Source organism: Rhincodon typus, chromosome 14 (genome assembly GCF_021869965.1).
Source record: "Rhincodon typus isolate 14 chromosome 14, sRhiTyp1.1, whole genome shotgun sequence".
Classification (NCBI taxonomy): Eukaryota; Metazoa; Chordata; class Chondrichthyes; order Orectolobiformes; family Rhincodontidae; genus Rhincodon; species Rhincodon typus.
Window position 1 is genome coordinate 37,690,436 of NC_063345.1, and position 22,733 is coordinate 37,713,168.

The 22,733-nt window shown below is 40.7% G+C and overlaps 1 protein-coding gene across 11 annotated transcripts in view; it reads right to left on the minus strand.

Moving 5' to 3' along the window:
• Window positions 1–22,733, minus strand: part of taf1 (TAF1 RNA polymerase II, TATA box binding protein (TBP)-associated factor) — a 137,444-nt gene that overhangs the window by 51,609 nt on the left and 63,102 nt on the right. For all 11 annotated transcript variants that reach the window (XR_007263628.1, XM_048605021.1, XM_048605016.1 and 8 more), the window contains 8 exons: window positions 20,841–20,982; window positions 20,455–20,585; window positions 17,286–17,366; window positions 14,224–14,373; window positions 13,159–13,278; window positions 12,756–12,931; window positions 4,594–4,835; window positions 2,448–2,661 (listed from right to left, as the gene is read on the minus strand). Coding sequence is in view for 10 of the 11 variants with exons in the window: in XM_048605021.1 (XP_048460978.1) it covers window positions 2,448–2,661; window positions 4,594–4,835; window positions 12,756–12,931; window positions 13,159–13,278; window positions 14,224–14,373; window positions 17,286–17,366; window positions 20,455–20,585; window positions 20,841–20,982 (1,256 nt within the window). In the remaining variant the exon portion in view is untranslated. The remainder of the gene's footprint in view (window positions 1–2,447; window positions 2,662–4,593; window positions 4,836–12,755; window positions 12,932–13,158; window positions 13,279–14,223; window positions 14,374–17,285; window positions 17,367–20,454; window positions 20,586–20,840; window positions 20,983–22,733) is intronic.

The following is a 22,733-nucleotide window of genomic DNA, read 5'->3' on the forward strand; positions in this document are numbered from 1 at the left end:
GTCTAAGCCCGAAACGTCAGCCTTCCTACTCCTCTGATGCTGCTTGGCCTGCTGTGTTCATCCAGCTCTACACCTTGTTACCTTACATTTATGGTTTGGATATGACCTGAAGCATTGGTAGCAATGAACTTCTTTTGAGGTGTAGGAAATATAACAGTATTAGGAAATACAGAAGCCAAGTCAAGACACAAAGACTTCATAAACAGCTTGTGTTAATGACCTAATAACCTGCTTAAATTATGTTGGCTGAAGATGACAAACATACAAACAAATGAATTACGAGCACAAGTATACCATTTGGCTGTCACATACGCTGTCACTCAATAAATCATAGTTGATCTGATTGTTGCCTCAACACATTTCTGCCTACTCCAAATAACATTTGATCCCCTTGTTAGTAAGAATCCATCTACCTTGTTTTGGAAGATAGCTACTGGCCAAGACACAGTGCACAGGATGATAGGACTTAGCAGGAGTAGGCCATTTGACCCGACAAGCTTGCTCCAACATTCAATACGATTATGACTGTTTGGTTGTGGTCTCAGCTCCAGTTTCCTGTGTGGACCAGACAACCCTTGACAGGACTGGATGCAGCAACGATATTCCCGTCTTTGAATCATGACTCTCTGTCTCAGGATATGAAGTAAGCCATTTAGAACTGAGATTAGAAGAGATTTCTTTATTAGAGAGTGATAAATCTTCAGAATTCTCCACAACTGGCTGTTGAGGCCAAATCACTGAATACATTTAAGAAAGAAGTACATGGTATCTTTATTGTTTAGAAATCTAAGGGGTATCAGCATAAGCATGATAATGAGACAGAAGATCGGTCATGACCAGAGCGAATGGGGGAGCAGGCTCAATGTTTCTGTGTGCTTGTGCTCTCAAAGCTACCTCAATCAGAGTCACATCTTCCTGTCCGTGACTACTGACTAAACCAGGAGAACTATTCCTACAGGCTGGGACTACCTTTTGGAGTTAATTGTCCAAATAATTTTCCCCCACCCTGATGCACCATAGTTTCTGCAGTTCAACCTCCAGCTCAAACTCTAAGCCAAAACTCCTTGAGCTTCAGGCACAAAAGATGTGTTTACCCTGGATTAGCCACATCATACCGTCTCAAAATATCACTTGCCTGTCAATTTTATTGTGTCTTAATTAATTTATTTTATTAATTTTTCATTAATAAAGCCCTATTACTCCTAAAAAGCTTTGTTACAACCGTTAGACTTTACTAATGGCAATTAAACTTTGTAATTTATAATAAACTTCCTCAACTTGAAAAGGCATGAGAGAACAAAGTACTCACCAATCACCTACCAATTTTCCTGTGATATCACTTCTTATTTTTCGCTGAATGGAGGTGTCACAGAGATGACAGTGTTACAGAAACCAGATTAGACCAGTTACATAATTAACTAATTTTACCTGCTCTCTAGCTGAGAACATGCTTATCCCTACACAAATCTGAAGTGACTTCACAGGACTGTTACGGTAGAGAAAGATGCCATTCGGCTCATCATGCTTGCAACAGTTTTGTTATCTAATACTAATCTCCTGCCTCCTCCCCATATCCCTGCACACCATTTCTATCCAAATAATCATCCAATGTCCTCCTGAATGCTTAAATTTAACCTGCTTTCACCACTTTTCAAGGCCACGCCTGCCATGCCCTAACTACTCACTGTGTGCAAAAGCTTTTCCCTCACATTACCCTTGCTTTATTCGCACATCAGTTTAAACACTCACCCTCTCATTCTGTTTTCTTTAACAAAGAGGAATAACTTTTCCCTATCTACTCTGGCTTTTGAAAATTTCTATCAAAACTCTCCTCAGGCTTCTTCTCTCCAAGGAGAACAGTTTTAACTTTTTCAGCCTATCCTCATGTTATCCTTAAATAGTATGTTTCAGTTAAATGCTAACTGCAAACAAAACTAGATTTTTTTGGACAAAAAGAGATTAACGCTCAAGATACATTCCCTTATTCACAAACCCCTTTACGCACTCATTGCAAGCTTCATTTTTTGGGAACAGTGATATTTTATCTATTGCTTCCACCAAAGGAAGCAGCTAGACCTTTGGTTTATCAGCTCAAACATTTCACTCAAATAATACCTTCAACCTTGGAGTGTTCACTTAATACTATACTTGGGTATCAGACTGAATTACGTGCTTAAAAACTTGCAATGTCTTCAAAAGCTTTCGTCCCAAAAATGACAGCGCTATGCTGAGTCCTGGCCGATGGTTGAGGGATCATTTCATTGCAAAGGACTCCTTTGTCTGTGATGTGCTGCTTACTACAAACACATCCAACAAATTAAGTATTTTTACAAAACCAACATATTGCAAGCCAGGTATAATTCACATTTCAATGTAAATTCTAGCATTTTAGTAAAAATAAAAATAAGTTTGCAGTGCAACTAAAAGACAGCAAACCTTCCACTCACATGAAATCTTCATCTTTTGTTGTCCGTATTCTAACATATGCATCAATAACAGCAGCCTTCCTGACAGTTTCACATCTTACATACTCCTTTCCATCTTCATCTCGGAACGTACGATAAATCTTAAGGCGTCGTCCTGTTGCTGAGGAGTTAAGACTGGTAACGGAGGCAGTGTCATCATCTTTGTGAAACACTCCAGGAGTAGGAGTGCTGCAAGCTGGAAGATTTTTTTTTTTTAAATGTCAGATTGTTTAATCTCAAATCTTACAGCCATATAGTGTTTAATGTAAATATGGAGGAAACAGATCAAAGTGCACAAGCAGCCTAGACATTTTGTTTCAAATGAGATCTGAGTGCCAATCCAGCTCAGACTAATATGATAAAAGTCTATTCTTCCTCTGGCTGTCAGGGTCCTACGTAAATATGGGCACAGCACTAAAATTGTACCTACTTTAATTGTAGACCATGTCTCATTAAAGAAGGCCGATAGATGGCTGGTGAAAGTATTCAAGAAGTACAATGTTAGAAAAATGTTGAGGCCGTCTTATTGTGTAACTGTCAATATTACGAGTGTCTGGAAACTTTATGTCAACATTGTGGGCCTGAAATAGGAAAGATTCATTCTTTGGCTCTCATGGACACAAGAGTTTAAAAAAAAAACCTCCTTTGAAATAACTATTTTGGGAGTGAGAAGCAGCACAAGTAAGGTATAGTGGTGGTTTAGAATCTGATGTAGTTTGGAGAATCCAGCTGCTGTTCACTCTCATCTGTGCTGCAGAAGATAGGGGTACAATTCCATGCTACTGGCTGGCCTTGTTCCCAATTTTTAAATCTAAAATTAGGCATAACATGTCAGCTACTTAACTATTTTATTGCTGTTAAGCCCAATCTTGTCCTCATCTCAACTTCATGGACATAGCTCCAGCAGAAGTCACTCATCTAGATTTCTGCGATTATACCGACGAATAAATAATGTTATAATGCAATCTACCTTGACCAAGCAATTCAAGGTTTGAACACATTTAATTTCAAAGTATTTTTAACTGGAGAAGTACTCTCGAAATTGCACAATTTTGCTTGTAGTAGCCAATCATTTAATATATTCATTTCCAATGAAAGTAAAATAAAATCAAACACAAACTGCTTTGAAATGAAGCTCCCCAATTACTATAGTTTGTAAAGACAGGGAATAGCTGTGTAACACAGATAAGAATGTCTCAAACGTGATCAAAATTTCTACTGAATTAGATGAATTCAATCAGAACGGAAACAAAATTTTGATGTTATGCTTGAGGTCAGATCTTGTTTTGTCTCTATGATAGTAGAGACTCCCGATCCTGATCACAATCTTATGACCTCAGCCATATGGATGCCAGGTACAGGTAAGTGTGATCCTGGCTTTGATGCATTCCAATACTCAACGTCCATGCCAAGACATGAAGATAACAAGAATCATAGGTACATTGAGACCCATGAAATTGCATCTGTACAAGAGAGAAAGCTGATGGGTGAACCAACAGAACATCATTGATTAAAACTTCAAAAGAAGCTTCATTATCTGCTGTCTTTTCTATTTCTATGATGCACCTTCAACCTCATTACAGTCAACAATATAGTCATTTACAGTTTAACCAATTCCAAAGTACAATACATAGCATTTTGCCCAACAGCAAGCACTTTTATTACACCAAACTTTACTGCAGTAAATGGTTAAAACAAAATTGAGCAATTTTAAAATTTGTATTCTACAGCAAATTAAATCTTAGTTGTAGTAACTTCACAATTGGTTCTCAGTTCTGTTCAACTGTGTCTAATGTTTAACAAATTCAGTGCATATCAGGTAATCATTCTGATTATCACAGTTAGACATTATTGTATGTTTGCAGTCAGGAAACCTATCTCAAACTACCCAGACTCAAATCAATATTTATAATTTGACGCCCTTGAATGTTAATTTGCCATTCTCAGTTTAATCGCTTAAGCTACAACTGACATCCTGTAACAACCACCTTCATCCCTATTTCCTGCAGCACAGAGTTTCAGATGCTCTTCCTGGAGCACCTGCCCACATAAAGCTGCAGCTAAATCTTACTTAACAGCCACTAAAATGATGCCTCTCCTGCAGCAATATTGAGCCAGTGTCACTCACATGAACCTTTCCTGTCTTTCTTCTCCTTTTTGTCACGGTCCTTATCATTCCCAATTTCCTCTCCCATCAACATCCTCTGCAGTTCCTTACGCTCCTGCTCCTCACGCTCACGTGAAAGTTGCGAGCTTGTTTTCTTATTCTGTAACATGTTTTCAATATTTTTTCCCATTTCTTCAAAATCACTGTCTTCTGCTGAACTGCTGTCTGTGTCTGTAGAAAGAACCTCTGTTGAAGACAGGACCCTGAAAGTGAACAAAGGAATTTGGTACTTTCTGTAATTACAATTATCATTTTTTTGAAAAATAAACTTGTCAGCTGCAAATGAAATATTAGATAATGCTTTCATCAACTACCTTGAAATTCAGCTCAGTGATGATACCGACGTGGAAGTTCAGCCCACATTCCTCCTTTGGCTTCAGGAAGAATGTACATCGTAACATATTTCAGATAATGAACTGACTAATCAGTTCTTCCAGTTTAAAAAAAACTGTTGGTGAGATTTTTAAGAGGTATATGCTGATGTCGAACTGCACCATCCTACAGGGCAGAAGTCTACTTCCATTTTACATTAAATATTCAGACATGCAATGGAGCAGCAGTTCATAAAATGGACAAACAACATAATTCTTCATTCAGAATTCTTCACACCTGGAGTTTAGTAAACTTAGTAGCCAATGAAGAAAATTCACATTAACTCAGATCAAAAATGCACGCAGTAGCATCTGATAGAAGCATGCATTTTACTGTCAATGTTTCTTTCAATGCAAGTTGATAAACATCTATCACATCATTGTGTCTGAGGGACCATGCAAAAAGATAGAATGAATTCACACACAGTAAAGTCTCCTAATCTCTGTTTGGAAACAAGATATATTTAAACTTTGTTACTCTACATAATAAATAGCTCAGGTTACTGACAAAGCAATGTAGCATGTTCTTAAAACTAAAACACAAAGCTATATTTGCATTCATAAAGTGGAAGGAAAGTTCTAGCTCAACTTCTAGGCCAATTGCTCTTGAGACAAGTGGTAAGCTGTCTTCTTGAACCACTGCAATCCACGTTTGTAACTGTAGTCCCACAGTAACTGGGACCAAGTTACAGGATAACAGACCAGTGGCAATGAGAGATCGGCAATGTAGCCAGGATAGGGTGTGACATGGAGGCAAACTTGCAGCAGTGATGCTCCCATGCCCCAGCTGCCCTCATCCTTCTAGGTGATAGTGTTGTCTGAAGAGGCTTGCTGAACTCCCACAGTGCATCTTATATATGGGACACACTGGTGCCACAGTGTGCTGGTGGGGAAGAGAGGTAATGTCTAAAATGGTGGAGGAGCTGTCGACAAAACAGACTAGTCTGTCCTGGGTGATGTCTTGAATTGCAGCTTATAGGTGTGGGAAAGAATCTTGAAAGTTAGGTGACTGACTCACTCAACAAAGGAAATTCAACATAGATTTGTTCTCATTGAAACAGCACTTACGTGGCTGCTGCAATGACTCTCCGAATGTTGTTTGTGGGGGATTTGATAATTGCAATGACATTGAATATAAAGAGGTGTTGATCTGATTCTCTCTCATTGCAGATGGCTATCGCCTGACACTTGTGTGGTATATTTGTTACTTACCACTTAGTGGCCCAAGCTTGAAAGTTGTCCAGGTCTAGCTGTATGCTGCCAAGAACCCCATTCTCTGAACTAACAAGGTGTAGAGCAGGATGAACACAGCAGGCCAAGCAGCATCAGAGGAGCAGGAAGGCTGACGTTTCAGGCCTAGCCCCTTCTTCAGAACCTTCTCCTTTCTAAAGAAGGGTCTAGGCCCGAAACGTCAGCCTTCCTGCTGTGTTCATCCAGCTCTACACCTTGTTATCTCAGATTCTCCAGCATCTGCAGTTCCTACTATCTCTGAAACCCATTTTCTGAACAGCAGTTTTATTTGAGCTCCTTTGATGCCAATCAATCCAATGCTAAAATTGATGTCACTGGCAGTGACACTCACCTCACAAATGCAATGCAGCTACTTTTTGTGTGTGCTTGAAGTAGGGTTGCAATTAAGTTGTGAATAGCCTTGGCAGAACTCAAACTGAGCAATGGTGAGCAAATTATTGATAACTAACAGTTGCTTGATCGTACTGTGAAGGATACATTCTATTGCTCTTAATTATTAAATAAAAGTCGACTGACGGGAAGCTAATAGGCCATTTGGATGTGACCTGCTTTCATGTGGACACACAATGTTCCACTCCATTACACAGTGTTATAGGTTGATCTAAAGGCACAGGAAATTGTGGAGCAAAAATCTCCAGCACTACTGCGAAGATGTTGTTAGCATTCATAGCCTTTGCTGTATTCACTGCTCTTAGCTGTTTCTTGATAAAAAGGCAGAGTAATTAATTGAATGAGCTGGAGATAAGCTTCTATGATTGGCATCTTAGGAGGCCTCCAGGACGGATCATACACTTGGCAATTCTGATTATTAAAAGGCAAGCTATTTAGGACTAAGATGAAGAGGAACCCCTTCACTTACGGGATAGTGAATCTTTGGAATTCTCTAACCTGAGGATTTGTGGAAACTTAGTCATTAAGAAAGATCCATGTAGAGATTCATTGATTTCCAGTTACTATGGATACCAAGGGATGAGAATAATGCGGGAATATGGCATTGAGTAGATAATCAACCATAATCTAGAATAGTAGAGCAAGTTTGAGGGTCTTTTTCTTTTTCACTCATTCATGTGATATGGCTGGCCAGAATTTAAAGCCTGTCCCTAGTTGCCCTTGAGAAGGTGGTGGGGAGCTGCCTTCTTGAAACTCTGCAGTCCATGTGCTGTGGATTGACCCACGATGCTATTAGGGAGGGAATTCCAGGATTCTGACCCAGCGACAGTGAGGATCTGAAATATATTTCCAAGTCAGGACGGTGAGTGGCTTGGAGAGGAATTTGTAGGTGTGGTGTTCCCATGTATCTGCTGCTCTTGTCCTTCTAAATGAAAATGGTCGAGGGTTAGAAAGGCGCTTTGGTGAATTTCTGCACTGCATCTTGTCGATAGTGCACACTGCTGCACTAAGCATTGGTGGTGGAAGAAGCGAATGATTGTAGATATGGAACCATTCAAGCAGGTTGCTTTGTCCAAGCTTCTTGAGTGTTGTCGGAGCTGCACCTATTCAGTCAAGGGGGACAGCATTCCATCACACTCCTGACTTATGCCTTATTGAAAATGGATAGGCTCTGGGGAGTTAGGAGGTGAGATACTTACCACAGTAATCCTAGCCTCTGATCTGCTCTTTTTACCATTGTGTTTATGCGGCGAGTCCAGCTGAGTTTCCAATCAATGGTAAACCCAAGGATGTTGCTAGTGGGGGATTCAGTGACGGTAACACCATTGAACATCAAGGGGCAGAGTTTTGATGGTCTCTGACTGCAGATGGTCATTGCCTGGCATTTGTGTGGCACAAATGTTACTTGCCACTTGACAGCCCAAGCCTGGATATTTTCCAGATCTTGTTGCAAATCAACATGGTCTCCTTCAATATCTGAGGAGACACGAATGACTGAATAACATACAATTCTCAGTATACATCCCAACTGCTGATCTTATGATGGAGGGAAGGAGAATAATGAAGCAGCTGAAAATGGTTAGGCATAGATCTGAGGAAATCCTGCAGAGTTGTCCTGGAATTGAGATGACTGATTTCCAACAACCACAACAATCTTCTAACCTGCCAGGTATGACTCCAACCAGTGAAGAGCTTGCCCTGATACCCACTGATTACAGTTTTGCCAGGGTTCCTTCATGCCACACTCAGTCAAATGCGACCTTGATGTCGAGGGCTATTATTCTCACCTCACCTCTGGAATTCAGCTCTTTTGTCCATGTTTGAACCAAGACTGTAAGAAGTCAAGAGCTGAGTGGCTCTGGCAGAACCCAAACTGGGCCTCACTGAGTGGGTTATTGCTGAGCAAGTGCTGCTTTATAGCAGTGTTGATGACACTTTCCATCACTTTACTGGTGATCAAGAGTAGACTGATGGGGCGGGGGCTGAGGGGGGAAGGGGGGGAGGTAGTAATTGGCTGGGTTGCATTTGTCCTTTTTTTTGTATGCAAGACCTACATGGGCAATTTTCCACATTGCTACTGTTCAGGGAGTGGTTTGGCTAGGAGTGTGGCAAGTTCTGGAGCAAAAGTCTTCAGTCCTATTGCCAGAATGTTGTCAGGGACCATAACCTTTGCATTATCCAGCATCTCCAACCATTCTTGATATCATGTGGATTGAATCGAATTGGCGGAAGACTGGTGTCTATACTGCTGGGGACCACTGGAGGGGAGTGAGATTGATCATCCACTCAGCACTTCTGGCTGAAGATTGCTGTGAATGCTTCGACCTTATCTTCTGCACTGATGTGTTGGGCTCTTCCATCATTGAAGATATTTGTGCAGCCTCCTCCAGTGATAATGTCCACATCCATTACTGGATGCAGTAGGACTGCAGAGCTTAGATCCAATCTGTTGATTGTGGGGTCATACAGCTCTATCTATCACTTGTTGCTATGCTGTTAGGCATGCAAGTAATCCGGTTTGGTAGCTTCAACACGTTAAGACCTCATTTTTAGATATGCCTGGTGCTGTTCCTGGCATGCTCTCCTGTATTTTCAATTGAACCATAGTTGATCCCCTGGCTTTGCGTTAATGGTTGAGTGGAGGATATGCTGGGCTATGAGGTCGCAGATTGTGCTGAAGTATTCTGCTGCTGTTTAAGGCTCACAGCACCTCATGGATGCCCAGTCTTGATAGTTGCTAGATCATTGGAACTCTGTCCCATTTACCATAGTGATAATGCTACACAACACAATGGAGGGTATTCTCAATGTGAAGACAGGACTTCGTCCCCAAAAGGATTGTACGGTTGTCACTCTTCCCAATATTTCTATGGACATGATGTTTCTGTAGCTGGCAAAGGGATAAAGATGAAGTCAACTATACTTTTCCCTCGTGTTGGTTCCCTCGCCACCTGCTACAGACCCAATGTAGCAGTTATGTCCTTTCGAACCCGACCAGCTTGATCAGTAGTGCTGCTGCCAAGCCACTCTTGGTAGTGGACATTGAAATCCCCCTCCCAGAGTATATTTTGCACCCATGCCACCCTCAGTGCTCCTTCTAAGTGTTGATCAACATCATGGAGAACTGATTCAGCAGCCAAGGGAGGGCCGTACGAGGTAATCAGCAGGAAGTTTCCTTGCCCATGTTTAACCTGAAACCATGAGACTTCACGGAGTCTGCAGTCAATACTGAGTACTCCCAGAGCCACTCCCTCCCAAATATATACCATGGTGCTGCCACCTTTTCTGGGTCAATCCTGCTGGTGGGACAGGGCATATGCATGGATGGCAATGGTGGTGTCTGGGATATTGTTAGGTATGATTCTGTGGGTATGACTATGTCAGGCTGTTGTCTGACTACCAAGACAATTCTCCCAATTTTGGTACTAGCCCCCAGATGTTAGTAAGGAGGATTTTGCAGGGTCGACAGGGCTGTTTCTGCGGTTGTCATTTGGTGCCTAGGCCAATGCCAGCTGATCTATCTGGCTTCATTTCTTTGTTGAGACTTCATAGTGATGGATACAACTAAATGGTGTGCTAAGCCATTTCAGAGAGCAGCTGAGAGTTAACCACAATGCTGTTGGTCTGCAGTCAAATGCAGATCAAATCAGGTAAACATGAGAGATTTCAGATGGGCTTTTCCGACAATGGTTTCATGGTCATCCCCAGATATCGTTTTGATCGAAATACCTGCTGTGTCAGGATTCGAACCAGAGTCCCCAAAACATTTGCCGAGTTTCTGGATTAATAGTCTAGTGATAATATCACTACACCATTGCCTTTCCTGAATGAATTACTCCTGCTTCTGTGTACAAATGCTTTAGCCTTTTATTTTGCAGTTAGCTGCTGGGCCCTGCTATCAATGAAAATTAGGATATTCATAGCACCTTCTTGTTTAGTTGTTCCCCACGGTTTAACACTGCATGTGCCACCAATACAAAGCTTTGATCCAACTCACTGATTCTGGGATCACATCGTGCAGCTTACAGCATGCCAATTCTACATTTTAGAACTTCTGCATCAGAGCTTCACCATACTGACACCTCAAATTTTAGGAACAGCTGGAGTTGCAGTGTTGCACTTTTCATTTAACCAGGGTTAATCTCCTGACTTTATAGTCATGGTAAATTTGGAGAATATGTCAGACGATGAAGTGACAGATTGATGGAATACTGCTGATAGCCCACAACACCTCATGGACGCCCAATTTTAAGATAGAGGGCTTCCTCAACATCAGGCCAGGCCTTTGACTCATCAATGGTCAATATTGAAATGTCAAGAGAGTCAGACACAGTCAGAACAATTATAATTGGTCAGCACTTCACACTAACATAGATAGATACTGAGTTGACTGAATGAATAATGTTGTTAAAATATATTTTATTATATTAGTTTTAATTCAATTACATTACTATGACCAGTGTGTTAGTTTGGGAGAGTTCCACTAGTGCAGCTTTCTAAGGGATGTAAATTTCTACAAGTACTGTTACAACTCACTTGGAAAAATGCCCTGTTCTCGAACCCTCTACTCTACAGAAGTTGATAATTTAACCAAAGTTCACAAAATGCCTAATTTACATGCCTGATAGAATCAGAATAACAAAATACGCTGTCCAGGCTCCTGTACTTAACAAGAACTACTGGTTATTACAAACAAAGAAATCCAAGTCAGAAGTCACACAAAACCAGGTTATAGTCCAATAGGTTCATTAGGAATTACAAGCTTTTGGAGCCTGACTTCACCTGACAAGGGAGCAGCACTCCAAAAGCTTGTGATTTCAAATGAACCTGATGTGCTTTAACCTGGTGTCGTGTGACTTCTGACTTTGTCCACCCCAGTCCAACACCAGCACCTCCACATCACAGGTAAACAAAATACTGAACTAACATATAGCTCTCCTAAACGAACTCTCATCCCCTTTCAAAACCCTGCATGCAAACACAGATAAACAAAATTACACTGGAGTTATGGATGGAAGGAAATAAAATCACTGGGAAACATTGTTTAAAAGCACCAGTTCTCAGGACTGATAAGATAGTCCTTTTGCTTCCCAATACCTTTTATTCTCTGATGTCTTTCACTTTTTCACAGGAGACACAGGACAATTTGAACACTAATTATGAAGTTTCTTCGTTAATGTTTAAGGCAACAGCTTACAGCAACTGGTAATAGAAAACAGCTGGCTTTCTTCAAGCTTCAGTTACTTTTATTGCTGAGAGACAGAGACACAAAATCTGTTCCTTCATCAATCTGGAGGTACCATTCCCTCTATCATAAACATCCAAGCTGTTCACCCACCCAGGAAACAATGATTCGATTGTTATCAAGCTGATGGCCTCTGACATTGATAACTGGACACAACTGCATAATCAACAATCTGTTGCCGGACAAATCTCACTCTGTGCACACCCCAGTACCATGGTATCTTATCTCTCTTCCCCTCCTCTGGCAAAGCACCAATGTAAACCTGACTCACAATGAGCTCCAGTAACTTGCTTTTACAAGTGTAGCAATTCCTTCCACAGCCGTTGGTTTTAAAAGTTTTTTTCCAAATTTAGTCCACAATCAAAAAAAGAAAAATAAAAAGGTTCAGTCTTTACACTATGCCATTTCAAAAGAGTGACTTTGGTTGACTATGAAATAAAACAATGTGTTTGAGAAACTCAGCAGGTCTGGCAGCATCTGAACAAACAGAAACACAGTTAATGCTTCTAGTCCAATGTGATTCAATTTTTGGAACAAAGAATCTCTTTGGACTCAATTAAAGAAGGACCATAGCAAAATGTTAACTTTGGTTCTCTCCACAGATGCTGCTAAAGGAACATTTCAAGTCCGATTTGACTCTTCGGAAGAGTCCAAAGATGTTTTCATTTTGAAAAGTCATATTGGACTTGGGACTGTCTACTTTGTTTCTCTCCCCAGAGGTGTTGCTAGACGAGCTGAGATTTTTCAGCGCTTTCTGTTCTTTGAGCATCCGTAACACTTTGCTTTTATTCTGGTAGACAGCGATACCAGTGACCCCGTGTTTGATGCAAATTCATAGTGAAGTTATAATCATTGCAAAATCTTACTTGTTCTGAAGATCAAAGATTCGCTGACACTCTTCTTTGTACCTTTCCTGATGTTCAGCAACTGAAAAACGGGAACCACGAGCAAATTTACTCATGGGAGTATCTCCAGACCGGGCCTGTTCTGTTGACATCGTACGTACCACATCAATAACTTCCCATCGAGACAGCTTTTTAATCTGTTATAAATAGAATTTAAAAAATCAAACAGAATACGCCAACTTTAATACCTAAATCTATCAGAATTTTACAATACTGCAAGAACTTAAATGAAACAAATAGAAATTAACAAATAAATCTTAATGATTTGTTTATATTAAAGATCAAAGTCAAGCCTACTTTCTGCTCCAGAATAGATAAGTAAAAGGATTTATTGCTGGCAAAATTGGGAAACTGAATAACTTACCTCTTCTTCTGGCACTCCAAACTTGCGAAGGAGCTGTTTGGCATTTTTCAGAGATAGGCGCCGCAGATCAGCATCTGTTCCTGTCACGGTCTTCTTCACAGGTTGGGGTTGGTTGTCATCCTGAAAATTTGAGTCGAAACTTGGTTCGCTAGATTTTTTTTTATTTAAAGAGACAACTTACTTCAACTTACAAGGGCAGAGACATGTGTAAGGTCACCATTTAGTTTCCACAGGAAGCTTATAAAATTCCAAGGGAAATTTTTTGAAACTTGCAACACATTTTTGCTGTTTACAGTTTCAAATATAAAAACAGAGTTCTTGAATCCTAGAAAACTACCACTGAGCCCTTCAGCATTTAAAATCTTTAGCAAAATTAACCCTTTTTGTCGGATCAATCATTCAACTTTATCGCTACTCTTGTGTCCAGTGATAAACTGCACAGAGATTCTAACATCAACATTTAACTTGGCATTCCTTTTGCTTGTTTGTTCATGCATGTACTAAACCATAGAGATGTTGTGCTTCGAAATCTTTACTGATGCCCAGCATCTAAGACTGCCTTAATGCCAAGCAGATGCTAGCTGAAGAAACATCTCATTTTCCAAGTAGTCAAACTGTCTTCTGTCAAAATACAGAAGGTGTTCCGCACAATCTCATTATCAAGATGACTTCTTTGGCGTCACTTAACTGCAATTTGGGTGAACTGGCGTAAAATGGGGGACTATTTGTCTTTGTTGTTGCAACGGTTCCAGGAGTAGTAAGCTACTAATCACACGTGTTTTGCAACTATTAATAGTTGACCTCCAAACTGTGGACCAACAGAACTTTCCATTTTCTTTCTAGCCCAAAGGTTCTGTGTCTTTAGCGCACATTCACTATGGGGTTTATATTTTAGTGAGTAAAGTTTGAAAGTAAGAAGACAAGCATTAAATTTATAAGGTAAATTGATTTATGCTGGCTGCCAGCTTGAAGATTTGAATTAAATAGGTAACAGTCGATATAGTTTCCGGTGTTATAGTAAGATATCAAAAGTACGAGGTAATCATTCAAATTCTTACAGGGTACCTTTTGCTGCTGTGGTTTGTTGGGAACCTTGACGTAGGAAAACCCTTCACCACAGCCAGTAGGATCAGCAACCCCAGTAACCTCTAGTAGACATTTGCCTTTCATTGCGGCAATGAATGCTCGTGTGGTATTCCAGGGTGCTGTTCTGACCTATAAAAAAAGAGATTAAGAAAAATTAATGAAGCATGAACTTGGTCATGTGCGAGGACTGATAACAATTCCAGAGCTAATAGTCATAAACTCTTCCAACATGAGCAACCACCAATGAAAATTCTAGTTTGACCAAGAATCCATTGATAACCAGATTAAATCTAACAGTGGCTTTAAAGCTTTCAAATTCAAATGTTTAATAATGGAAAACAATACTTGAGGGTCAAGTGAAATTAAACTGTTTCAAAAACATCACTTCAGAATAAGAGGTAGGAGGAACTGCTGATGCTGGAGAATCTGGTAGAGCTGGATGAACACAGCAGGCCAAGCAGCATCAGAGGAGCAGGAAACCTGACATTTGGGTCTGGACCCTTCTTCAGAAATGGGGGCGGGGAAGGGGATTCTGAAATAAATACAGAGAGAGCGAGGGGAAGGTGGATGGAAGGTGGATAACGGAGCAGATAGATGGAGAGGAGACGGCTTCAGGACGTGGTCGAGCAGTTTCAGGACCGAAGAGATTACCAGAGGGTTGCAATGGGAGAGACATCCACTGAGGTCTTTCTGGAGGGAGGAGGGTAACTTCTTCAAGTTAGCATTCTCTCTCGCGTTTCCCGCAACTCATCCCTCACACCCCCTCCCCGCAATAACTACAAAAACAGAATCCCCCTCGTCCTCACGTACCACCCCACCAACCTCCGGATTCAATGCATCATCCTCCGACACTGCAATCTGACCCCACTACCAAAGACATTTTTCCCTCCCCACTCTTATCTGCCTTCCGGAGGGACCGCTCTCTCCGTGACTCCCTTGTCTGCTCCACACTCCCCGCCAGCCCCACCACCCCCAGCACTTTTCCCTGCAACCGCAGGAAGTGCTACACCTGCCCCTACACCTCCCCCCTCACCCCCATCCCAGGCCCCAAGTAAACCTTCCACATTAAACAGATGTTCACCTGCACATCTGCTAATGTGGTATACCGTACCCGCTGTTCCCGATGTGGCCTCCTCTGTATCGGGGAAACCAAGCGGAGGCTTTGTGGAGCATCTATGCTCAGTTCGCTACAAACGACTGCACCTCCCAGTCGCGAACCACTTCAACTCCCCCTCCCACTCCTTGGACGACATTTCGCTTGGGAACCCTGCAGCCCAATGGTATCAATGTGGACTTCACAAGCTTTAAAATCTCCCCACCCCCTACCTCATCCCAAAACCACCCCAGCTTGTCCCCGCCTCCTTGACCTGTCTGTCTTCCCTTGACTGACCAACCCCCATCCTAACCTCCCCACCTATACTCACCTTTACTGGCCCCATCCCCGCCTCCTGGACTATCCGTCTCCTCTCCACCTATCTACTCCTTTATCCACCTTCCATCTGCCTCCCCCCTCTCCTTATTTATTTCAGAATCGCCTTTCCCTCCCCCATTTCTGAAGAAGGGTCCAGACCCAAAACGTCAGCTTTCCTGCTCCTCTGATGCTGCTTGGCCTGTGTTCATCCAGCTCTACACCTTGTTACTTCAGAATAGGAGGTTGCCCATTTAGATGGAGATGAGGAGAATTTTGTCTCTCAGAGCTGCGAATGTTTGGGATTCTTTACCACAGTGAGTTGTGGAAACTGAGTCAAATACATTCAAGGCTGAGGGAAACAGATACTTAAACTTTAGGTGAGCGAAAGATTATAGTAGGTCAACCAAGACACTATTGAATGGCAAATCAAGGTCAAGGCACAATTTGGCCTATTGTTTTGAAGATCCTTCATTTGTGATATTTTATTTGAGGACATAGGTTTTAAAGGATTGCGAAAAAAAGTAATTTTCCCCCAAGTTTTGTAGAAATACCAGGTGTGGCTTTTTAGGTAATTGAAAAGTTCATGAAAGGTAAAATTGATATTGGTGATTTTTAACAAGGGTTTCTAGAATTCACATGCCTGGTGACAACTATCCTATTGTAGTCCCCTGTTGGGCTGTTTGGACAGTAACTGGATAGACAGTACTTTGATATCTGAATCAGTTGAGCGACAAGATGCCTATAAGGAATGGATGCCCAGCTGATATCTCCTTTTCTGCAAAACCCTTTTGTTCAGTTCAGTGTGAGGCATATTTCTTCTTCTGAAAGTATGACTGAAACAACTTCTCAACATCGTATTTCCTTAGCAAGCTGTGGCTTTCAAGACTCCTGAGACAAACCACAAATGCAGAGATTTCACCTCTCAGACCAGACCATCACAGCACTACACTTTGAAAAACTGTACTTGTTATCCTTTACACCTTGAAGCAAACTCTAAATGCCACAAAACCTTTTCTTGTTTTGTTTATAAAGGGGATTTATTGAAGAGAAAAATCCATTTTAATTTTCTTTTCCTCAAGTGTGTTTGCACGTTGTTTTTTTCATTATGCAATATTTAGAGGAAAAACATTTATATTGCGATAGGACTAACAGTGTATGCTTACCCAATGAAGATGCAAGAATTAGTAAGTTCTGTTTTGATAATAAAACATGAATTTTGTGCTCATAAAGAAACATGACTGCCAGATCCTTTCACTTCAAACCTGCTACAGGCAAGGTATTTCATTGATCATCTCAGAAACAGGGGAAAATATTTTATGATGTGACCTGTGGAGTAGTGAGACCACTAACAGTACACTCCCTTCTGAAGAAGAGTCATTGGACCTGAAACATTAACTCTGCTTTCTCACCAGAGACACTGCCAGACCTGCTGAGTTTTTCCAGCAATTTCCATTTTGTGTTTCTGATCTCCAGAATCCACAGAATTTTTGTTTTTTTTTGTTCAGTGCACTCCTCCAGCCTTTGTCACTGCACAATTCATGCTCCTATCTCTTTTGCTCTTGTACACACTGACATGAGAAGAATAATAAGTTTTCACTTAGGATAAAAGAGAAAATTTCCATCTTATCACCTCATCATCGATCTTCATCTGAAATTCTTCTTCATTCTCCTCCTCTGGTGCAAAGAATGATTTTTCACCATACCCAGCATCCTGCAAGTAGTGAAAATAAGTCATTTTGCACTGCTGAAACATCAAATCCTAATGACAACTATCTTCATAGGTACAATCTAATGGCTACTTCCAAACAGAAATCTGTGTTAAAACTAACATCAAGAACCCTTTCATTGAAGTAAAGTGCTGTGTCTGGGTGACCTGGCCTATACATGTCAAAACTTATGTTACAGCTAACTGAAATTCAGTTATGAAGGAAATGTAAGCATTCCTAAAAAAATAAAACCCATCTCACTCAAATCAGCGTACATCCCATTTAGCTGTACCAACATGACTAGAAGCAGTGTGTGTAAGTAGCAAAGATCTTCAGTCCATTTGAATCACAGCAAATTGTGCAGATCCATCACTGTGTCTAGTAGGTGGAAAGTAAAATATAATTGTACCAGATTTAAAATTTTCTTAATGTAAACAAATTGCAAACAACCTGAATATGTGTTTGTAGAATAAATTAGTCTCAAAAATGCTGACTTCAACCAGTTGCAAGTCTTTTTAGTATCTAACTTATATCATGCAATAAACATCTCCAATAAGACCATCCATCCATCTTTGACAATTAATGACATTATTATCGCTGAACTGAATCACACAATCAACATCCTGGTGCTTACCAGAAACAGAAATGAGCTGGCTATATGGATACCATGGCTGCAAGAACAAGCTAGAAGGTGAAAATTTAGGTGAGTTACACACTTCCCGATTCCCTAAAACATGTCCACCACGTAAAAGGCACAAGTCAGGAGGGTGATGGAGTATTTGCCATTTGCTGGGTGAGTACAGCTCTAATGAAAATCAAGAAGCTTAATACCATCGAAAGCCACCATTCGATTGCCATACACCATCCAAAACCCTAAAAATGTTCACTCCCTCCACCACTGACATTGCAAGATGCACTGCTGCAAATCACTAAGGCGTCTTTGAAGGCGCCTTCCAAATCCCAACCCATACCATTTAGAAGGACAAGGCCAGCAAACGCATGGGAACACCATTATCAGCAAACTCCCTTTCAATCCAAGCATCATCCTTACTTGGAACTATATTGTAGTGCCAACAGCGCCATTCAAATTCCTTTCTAACACCACTCTAAGTATGGCTACACATCACGGACCACAAAGGTTCAAGAAGTTGGCTTACCACCACCTTCTCAAGGGCATTTAGGGACAGATGAAAAATGCTGACCTTGCTAGCAATGCTCACATCCCATGAAAGAAGAAAAAAAAAACTTTCCTGTTAAACTGCCTTTCAAGATGAACTGATACAAAAGCTGGGTCTAAGGCCAGAAAATGAAATAACAAAGACTAGATTCCAGCCAAATGAATCAAACTACTTCAGTAACGTTAAATTTTGCAATGACAAATCCACAGCTGAATCATAGATTTCTGTGCTGTTGCAACGTCAAACACTCATTAAGCTTGAGCACAAACCAGGACTGGAATATTCAGCTTGGCACAAATCCTCAACACATCACCTTAACACACACAGCTTTCAGCATTGTTCAATTAAAATGGTGATTTGGACACCAACCCAGACATCAAACAGAAGGACCAGTTTTCAATAAATCCAGAAACCCAACGCATATATCCAATCTCAATTCCAAAAATCAGAATTTGCTCAAAATGCAGCCCTCATAGCAGTTGGTCCTCCAAATAGAATGAATGTTTTTTGAAGTATTAGAGACAGAGTTTGTTTGACAGAAGACAGAGGGTGGTGGTTGATGGGAAATGTTCATCCTGGAGTTCAGTTACTAGTGGTGTACCTCAAGGATCTGTTTTGGGGCCACTGCTGTTTGTCATTTTTATAAATGACCTGGATGAGGGCGTAGAAGGATGGGTTAGTAAATTTGCCGATGACACCAAAGTCGGTAGAGTTGTGGATAGTGCGGAAGGATGTTGCAGGTTACAGAGGGACATAGATAAGCTGCAGAGCTGGGCTGAGAGGTGACAAATGGAGTTTAATGTGGAAAAGTGTGAGGTGATTCACTTTGGAAGGAGTAACAGGAATACAGAGTACTGGGCTAATGGTAAGATTCTTGGTAGTGTGGATGAGCAGAGAGATCTTGGTGTCCATGTGCACAGATCACTGAAAGTTGCCACCCAGGTTGATAGCATTGTTAAGAAGGCATACGGTGCGTTAGGTTTTATTGGTAGAGGGATTGAGTTTCGGAGCCATGAGGTCATGTTGCAGCTGTACAAAACTCTGGTGCGGCCGCACTTGGAGTATTGCGTACAGTTCTGGTCACCGCATTATAGGAAGGATGTGGAAGCATTGGAAAGGGTGCAGAGGAGATTTACCAGGATGTTGCCTGGTATGGAGGGAAGGTCTTATGAGGAAAGGTTGAGGGACTTGAGGCTGTTTTCGTTAGAGAGAAGAAGGTTAAGAGGTGACTTAATAGAGACATACAAGATGATTAGAGGATTAGATAGGGTGGACAGTGGGAGCCTTTTTCCTCGGATGGTGATGGCTAGCACGAGGGGACATAACTTTAAATTGAGGGGTGATAGATATAGGACAGATGTCAGAGGTAGGTTCTTTACTCAGAGTAGTAAGGGCGTGGAATGCCCTGCCTGCAAAAGTAGTAGACTCGCCAACTTTAAGGGCATTTAAATGGTCATTGGATAAACATATGGATGATAATGGAATAGTTTAGGTTAGATGGGCTTCAGATTGGTTTCACAAGGCGGCACAACATCGAGGGCCGAAGGGCCTGTACTGCGCTGTAATGTTCTATGTCCTGATTCAACACAGCAACTGGAAGTACACAAAAAGCAGGAACTTAATAAACTTAAACGTACAACAGCATGACTCAAAATTTTCCTTATATTCATTTAGGTGTAATGTTAAATGAACTAAGCCGGTGCAAACTTTCATCACTGCACAAATGGAATCTTAATACAAGTTAACGCAAGTAGTGTAAAAGGTATCATTTAATCTGCATTAAGATATTTTTGAATTTTATTCAACAAACAGTGCACAAAACCTTGCGAACACTATTAAAGTTGCACTATAATCTGGCAATGCTTAACTTTTAAAGGCACCCACACCTGGACTTTATTAAGAATATAATATTTACCTTTAAACGCTGCTCTGCCGCTAACATACTATAATATGCACAGCACTGCTCTGGAGAGACCATGGCTCGAATCTCTTCCTCTGTGGGCAATCTGAAGTCTGGTTTAAGCACCCACCAGTTTGAGTCCATTCCTTTAGAGGCAGGTTAAACAGACATAATTAGCACGCACAAGCAAAGGTGGATGTTGTATGTTTCTGTGTTGATATAACAAAGCCTTATACATCTTATATGAAGTTACAGGACACTGCAGTAATATGACAGCAAGATTCACATTTCTGAAAAATATGACAAATTTGCATTGTTTTACTGCAATAATACAACACTGAAGTCGTACAAGTGCAGTGCTCATCACTGTCCTGTAAGTATGTGCATATTAAAGCTTGTACCTGTTCGCTTGAAATCTGCACACAGTTTCAATCGTTTTCTAATGCTGCTCTCAGAGTGGGAAGGAAATGCCTTCTTTATGTCCTCCATACGAATTCTGCGTGGACGATCCTTACTTTTCCAGAAAAGGCGGTAAATAAATACCTTCAGAAAAATAAAGTGTAGTGCATATTGTACACAGAATGAGCAAATATGAGTTGAGTATGTGTGAAGATTTTTAACTGTCAATATCTTTCTAAAATTGTGGTCTGCAGTCCATATTTAACTGGAATTTACTGTGGAAATGAAGTACTGTTAATAAAATTAATTAAATAAAATAAAGTTAATAAATTTCTTCCACGATTAAACAGGAATAAACAAACTCTATTGGTGAAACAGCTGATAAATTCATCAGCTGACCAATTCAATTTAGCTTCTGCAGCTTTGACTTCAAAGAGACTAGCTGCAGCTAGCATTTGGAAGTCTGATTATAAGCAAGGTGAAAAAATATGAGTTGGTGAGTGGGAAGTTTCATGAGATGGAGAAAAGAAAGATTTTCTTTTTCAACCTCCAGTATTTGGTTCTTCCTTTGGTGCAGCAACACGAGTTGGTTAGCAAGGGGAACTGAACGATTGAACATATGGTGACAGAACTGAGGTAGGATGGAAGGCAGCAGATTTCTGAGGCATTGAAAGCATTGTTGGAGTAGATGGGACCTACAAGACGAACATACTGCATCTTAAAAGCACAGGAACTAACGTCCCCTCGGAAAGATTTGCTATTTCCTCTAGCTAAGGTCTAAACTAGATTGGATTGGGGATGGGGGACTGACAGAAATCTCAGAGAGAAAAAACTGGTAATAGAAAATAAAAAAAGGTAATTGAAATCAAAAGACAATTGAAACAAAGACAAGCAAGACATAGGAAAAGAATGCAGAGTCATATTTAAAAGGCAGAATTAAAGGCACTCCATCTGAATACATGCAGCATTTGCACAGGGTTGATAATTTGAAGGCACAAGTTGAGGCACCTGGATGTCTGCCATTACAGAAACATGGCTACAGCATTATCAAGCTTCAGAACTGAATATTCAAGGATATTCAAGCAAAAATTGCTGAAAAAGTAAAAAGAGGTGGGACAGTGTTCTTAATGTGGGATCAGATCAATACATTAATGAGCGAGGACTTTAGATTGAAGGATAAAGACACAGAAGTAGTTTGAATAGAATTATGAAGCGAGGGGCAGAAAACATTGGTGGGAGATGTTTACAGGCCACCAAACTTTAGTGGTGATTTTGGGTACAGTAAAATCTGGAAATTAAAGATGAACGTGTCATACAACAATAATAGATTTCAATTTACATTTAGACTGGGTAAACCTAATCGGTAGTAATGCTATGAAAGATGAATTCATGATGTGTTTACAAGATGAGTTTCTGCAGCATTACATTGAAAACCAGCTAAACATTATATATTTAAAACAAAATCTAAAATAGCACAGTGAGAAAGGGTGTTGGTATAGTGGTAATACCTACTAATACAGAACCCTAGGCTAAAACTGTGAAGACATGAGCTTCAATCTCACAATAAAAACCAAAAGAACTGTGGATGCTGTACATCAGGAACAAAAACAGAAGTTGCTGGAAAAGCTCAGCAGGTCTGGCAGCATCTGTAAAGAAAAGATCAGAGTTAAGTTTTCGGGTCTGGTGACCCTTCCTCAGAATTGTTCTGACCCGAAACATTAACTCTGATCTTTTTCTTCACAAATGCTGCCAGACCTGCTGAGCTTTTCCAGCAACTTCTGTTTTTGCTTCAATCTCATCATGGGAAATGGTGAAATGTGAGTTTAGCATAAATCTGCAATAAGAAGTTAGCCTGATGGCAATCATATAACCACTTCGATGGTTGTTGAAAACCG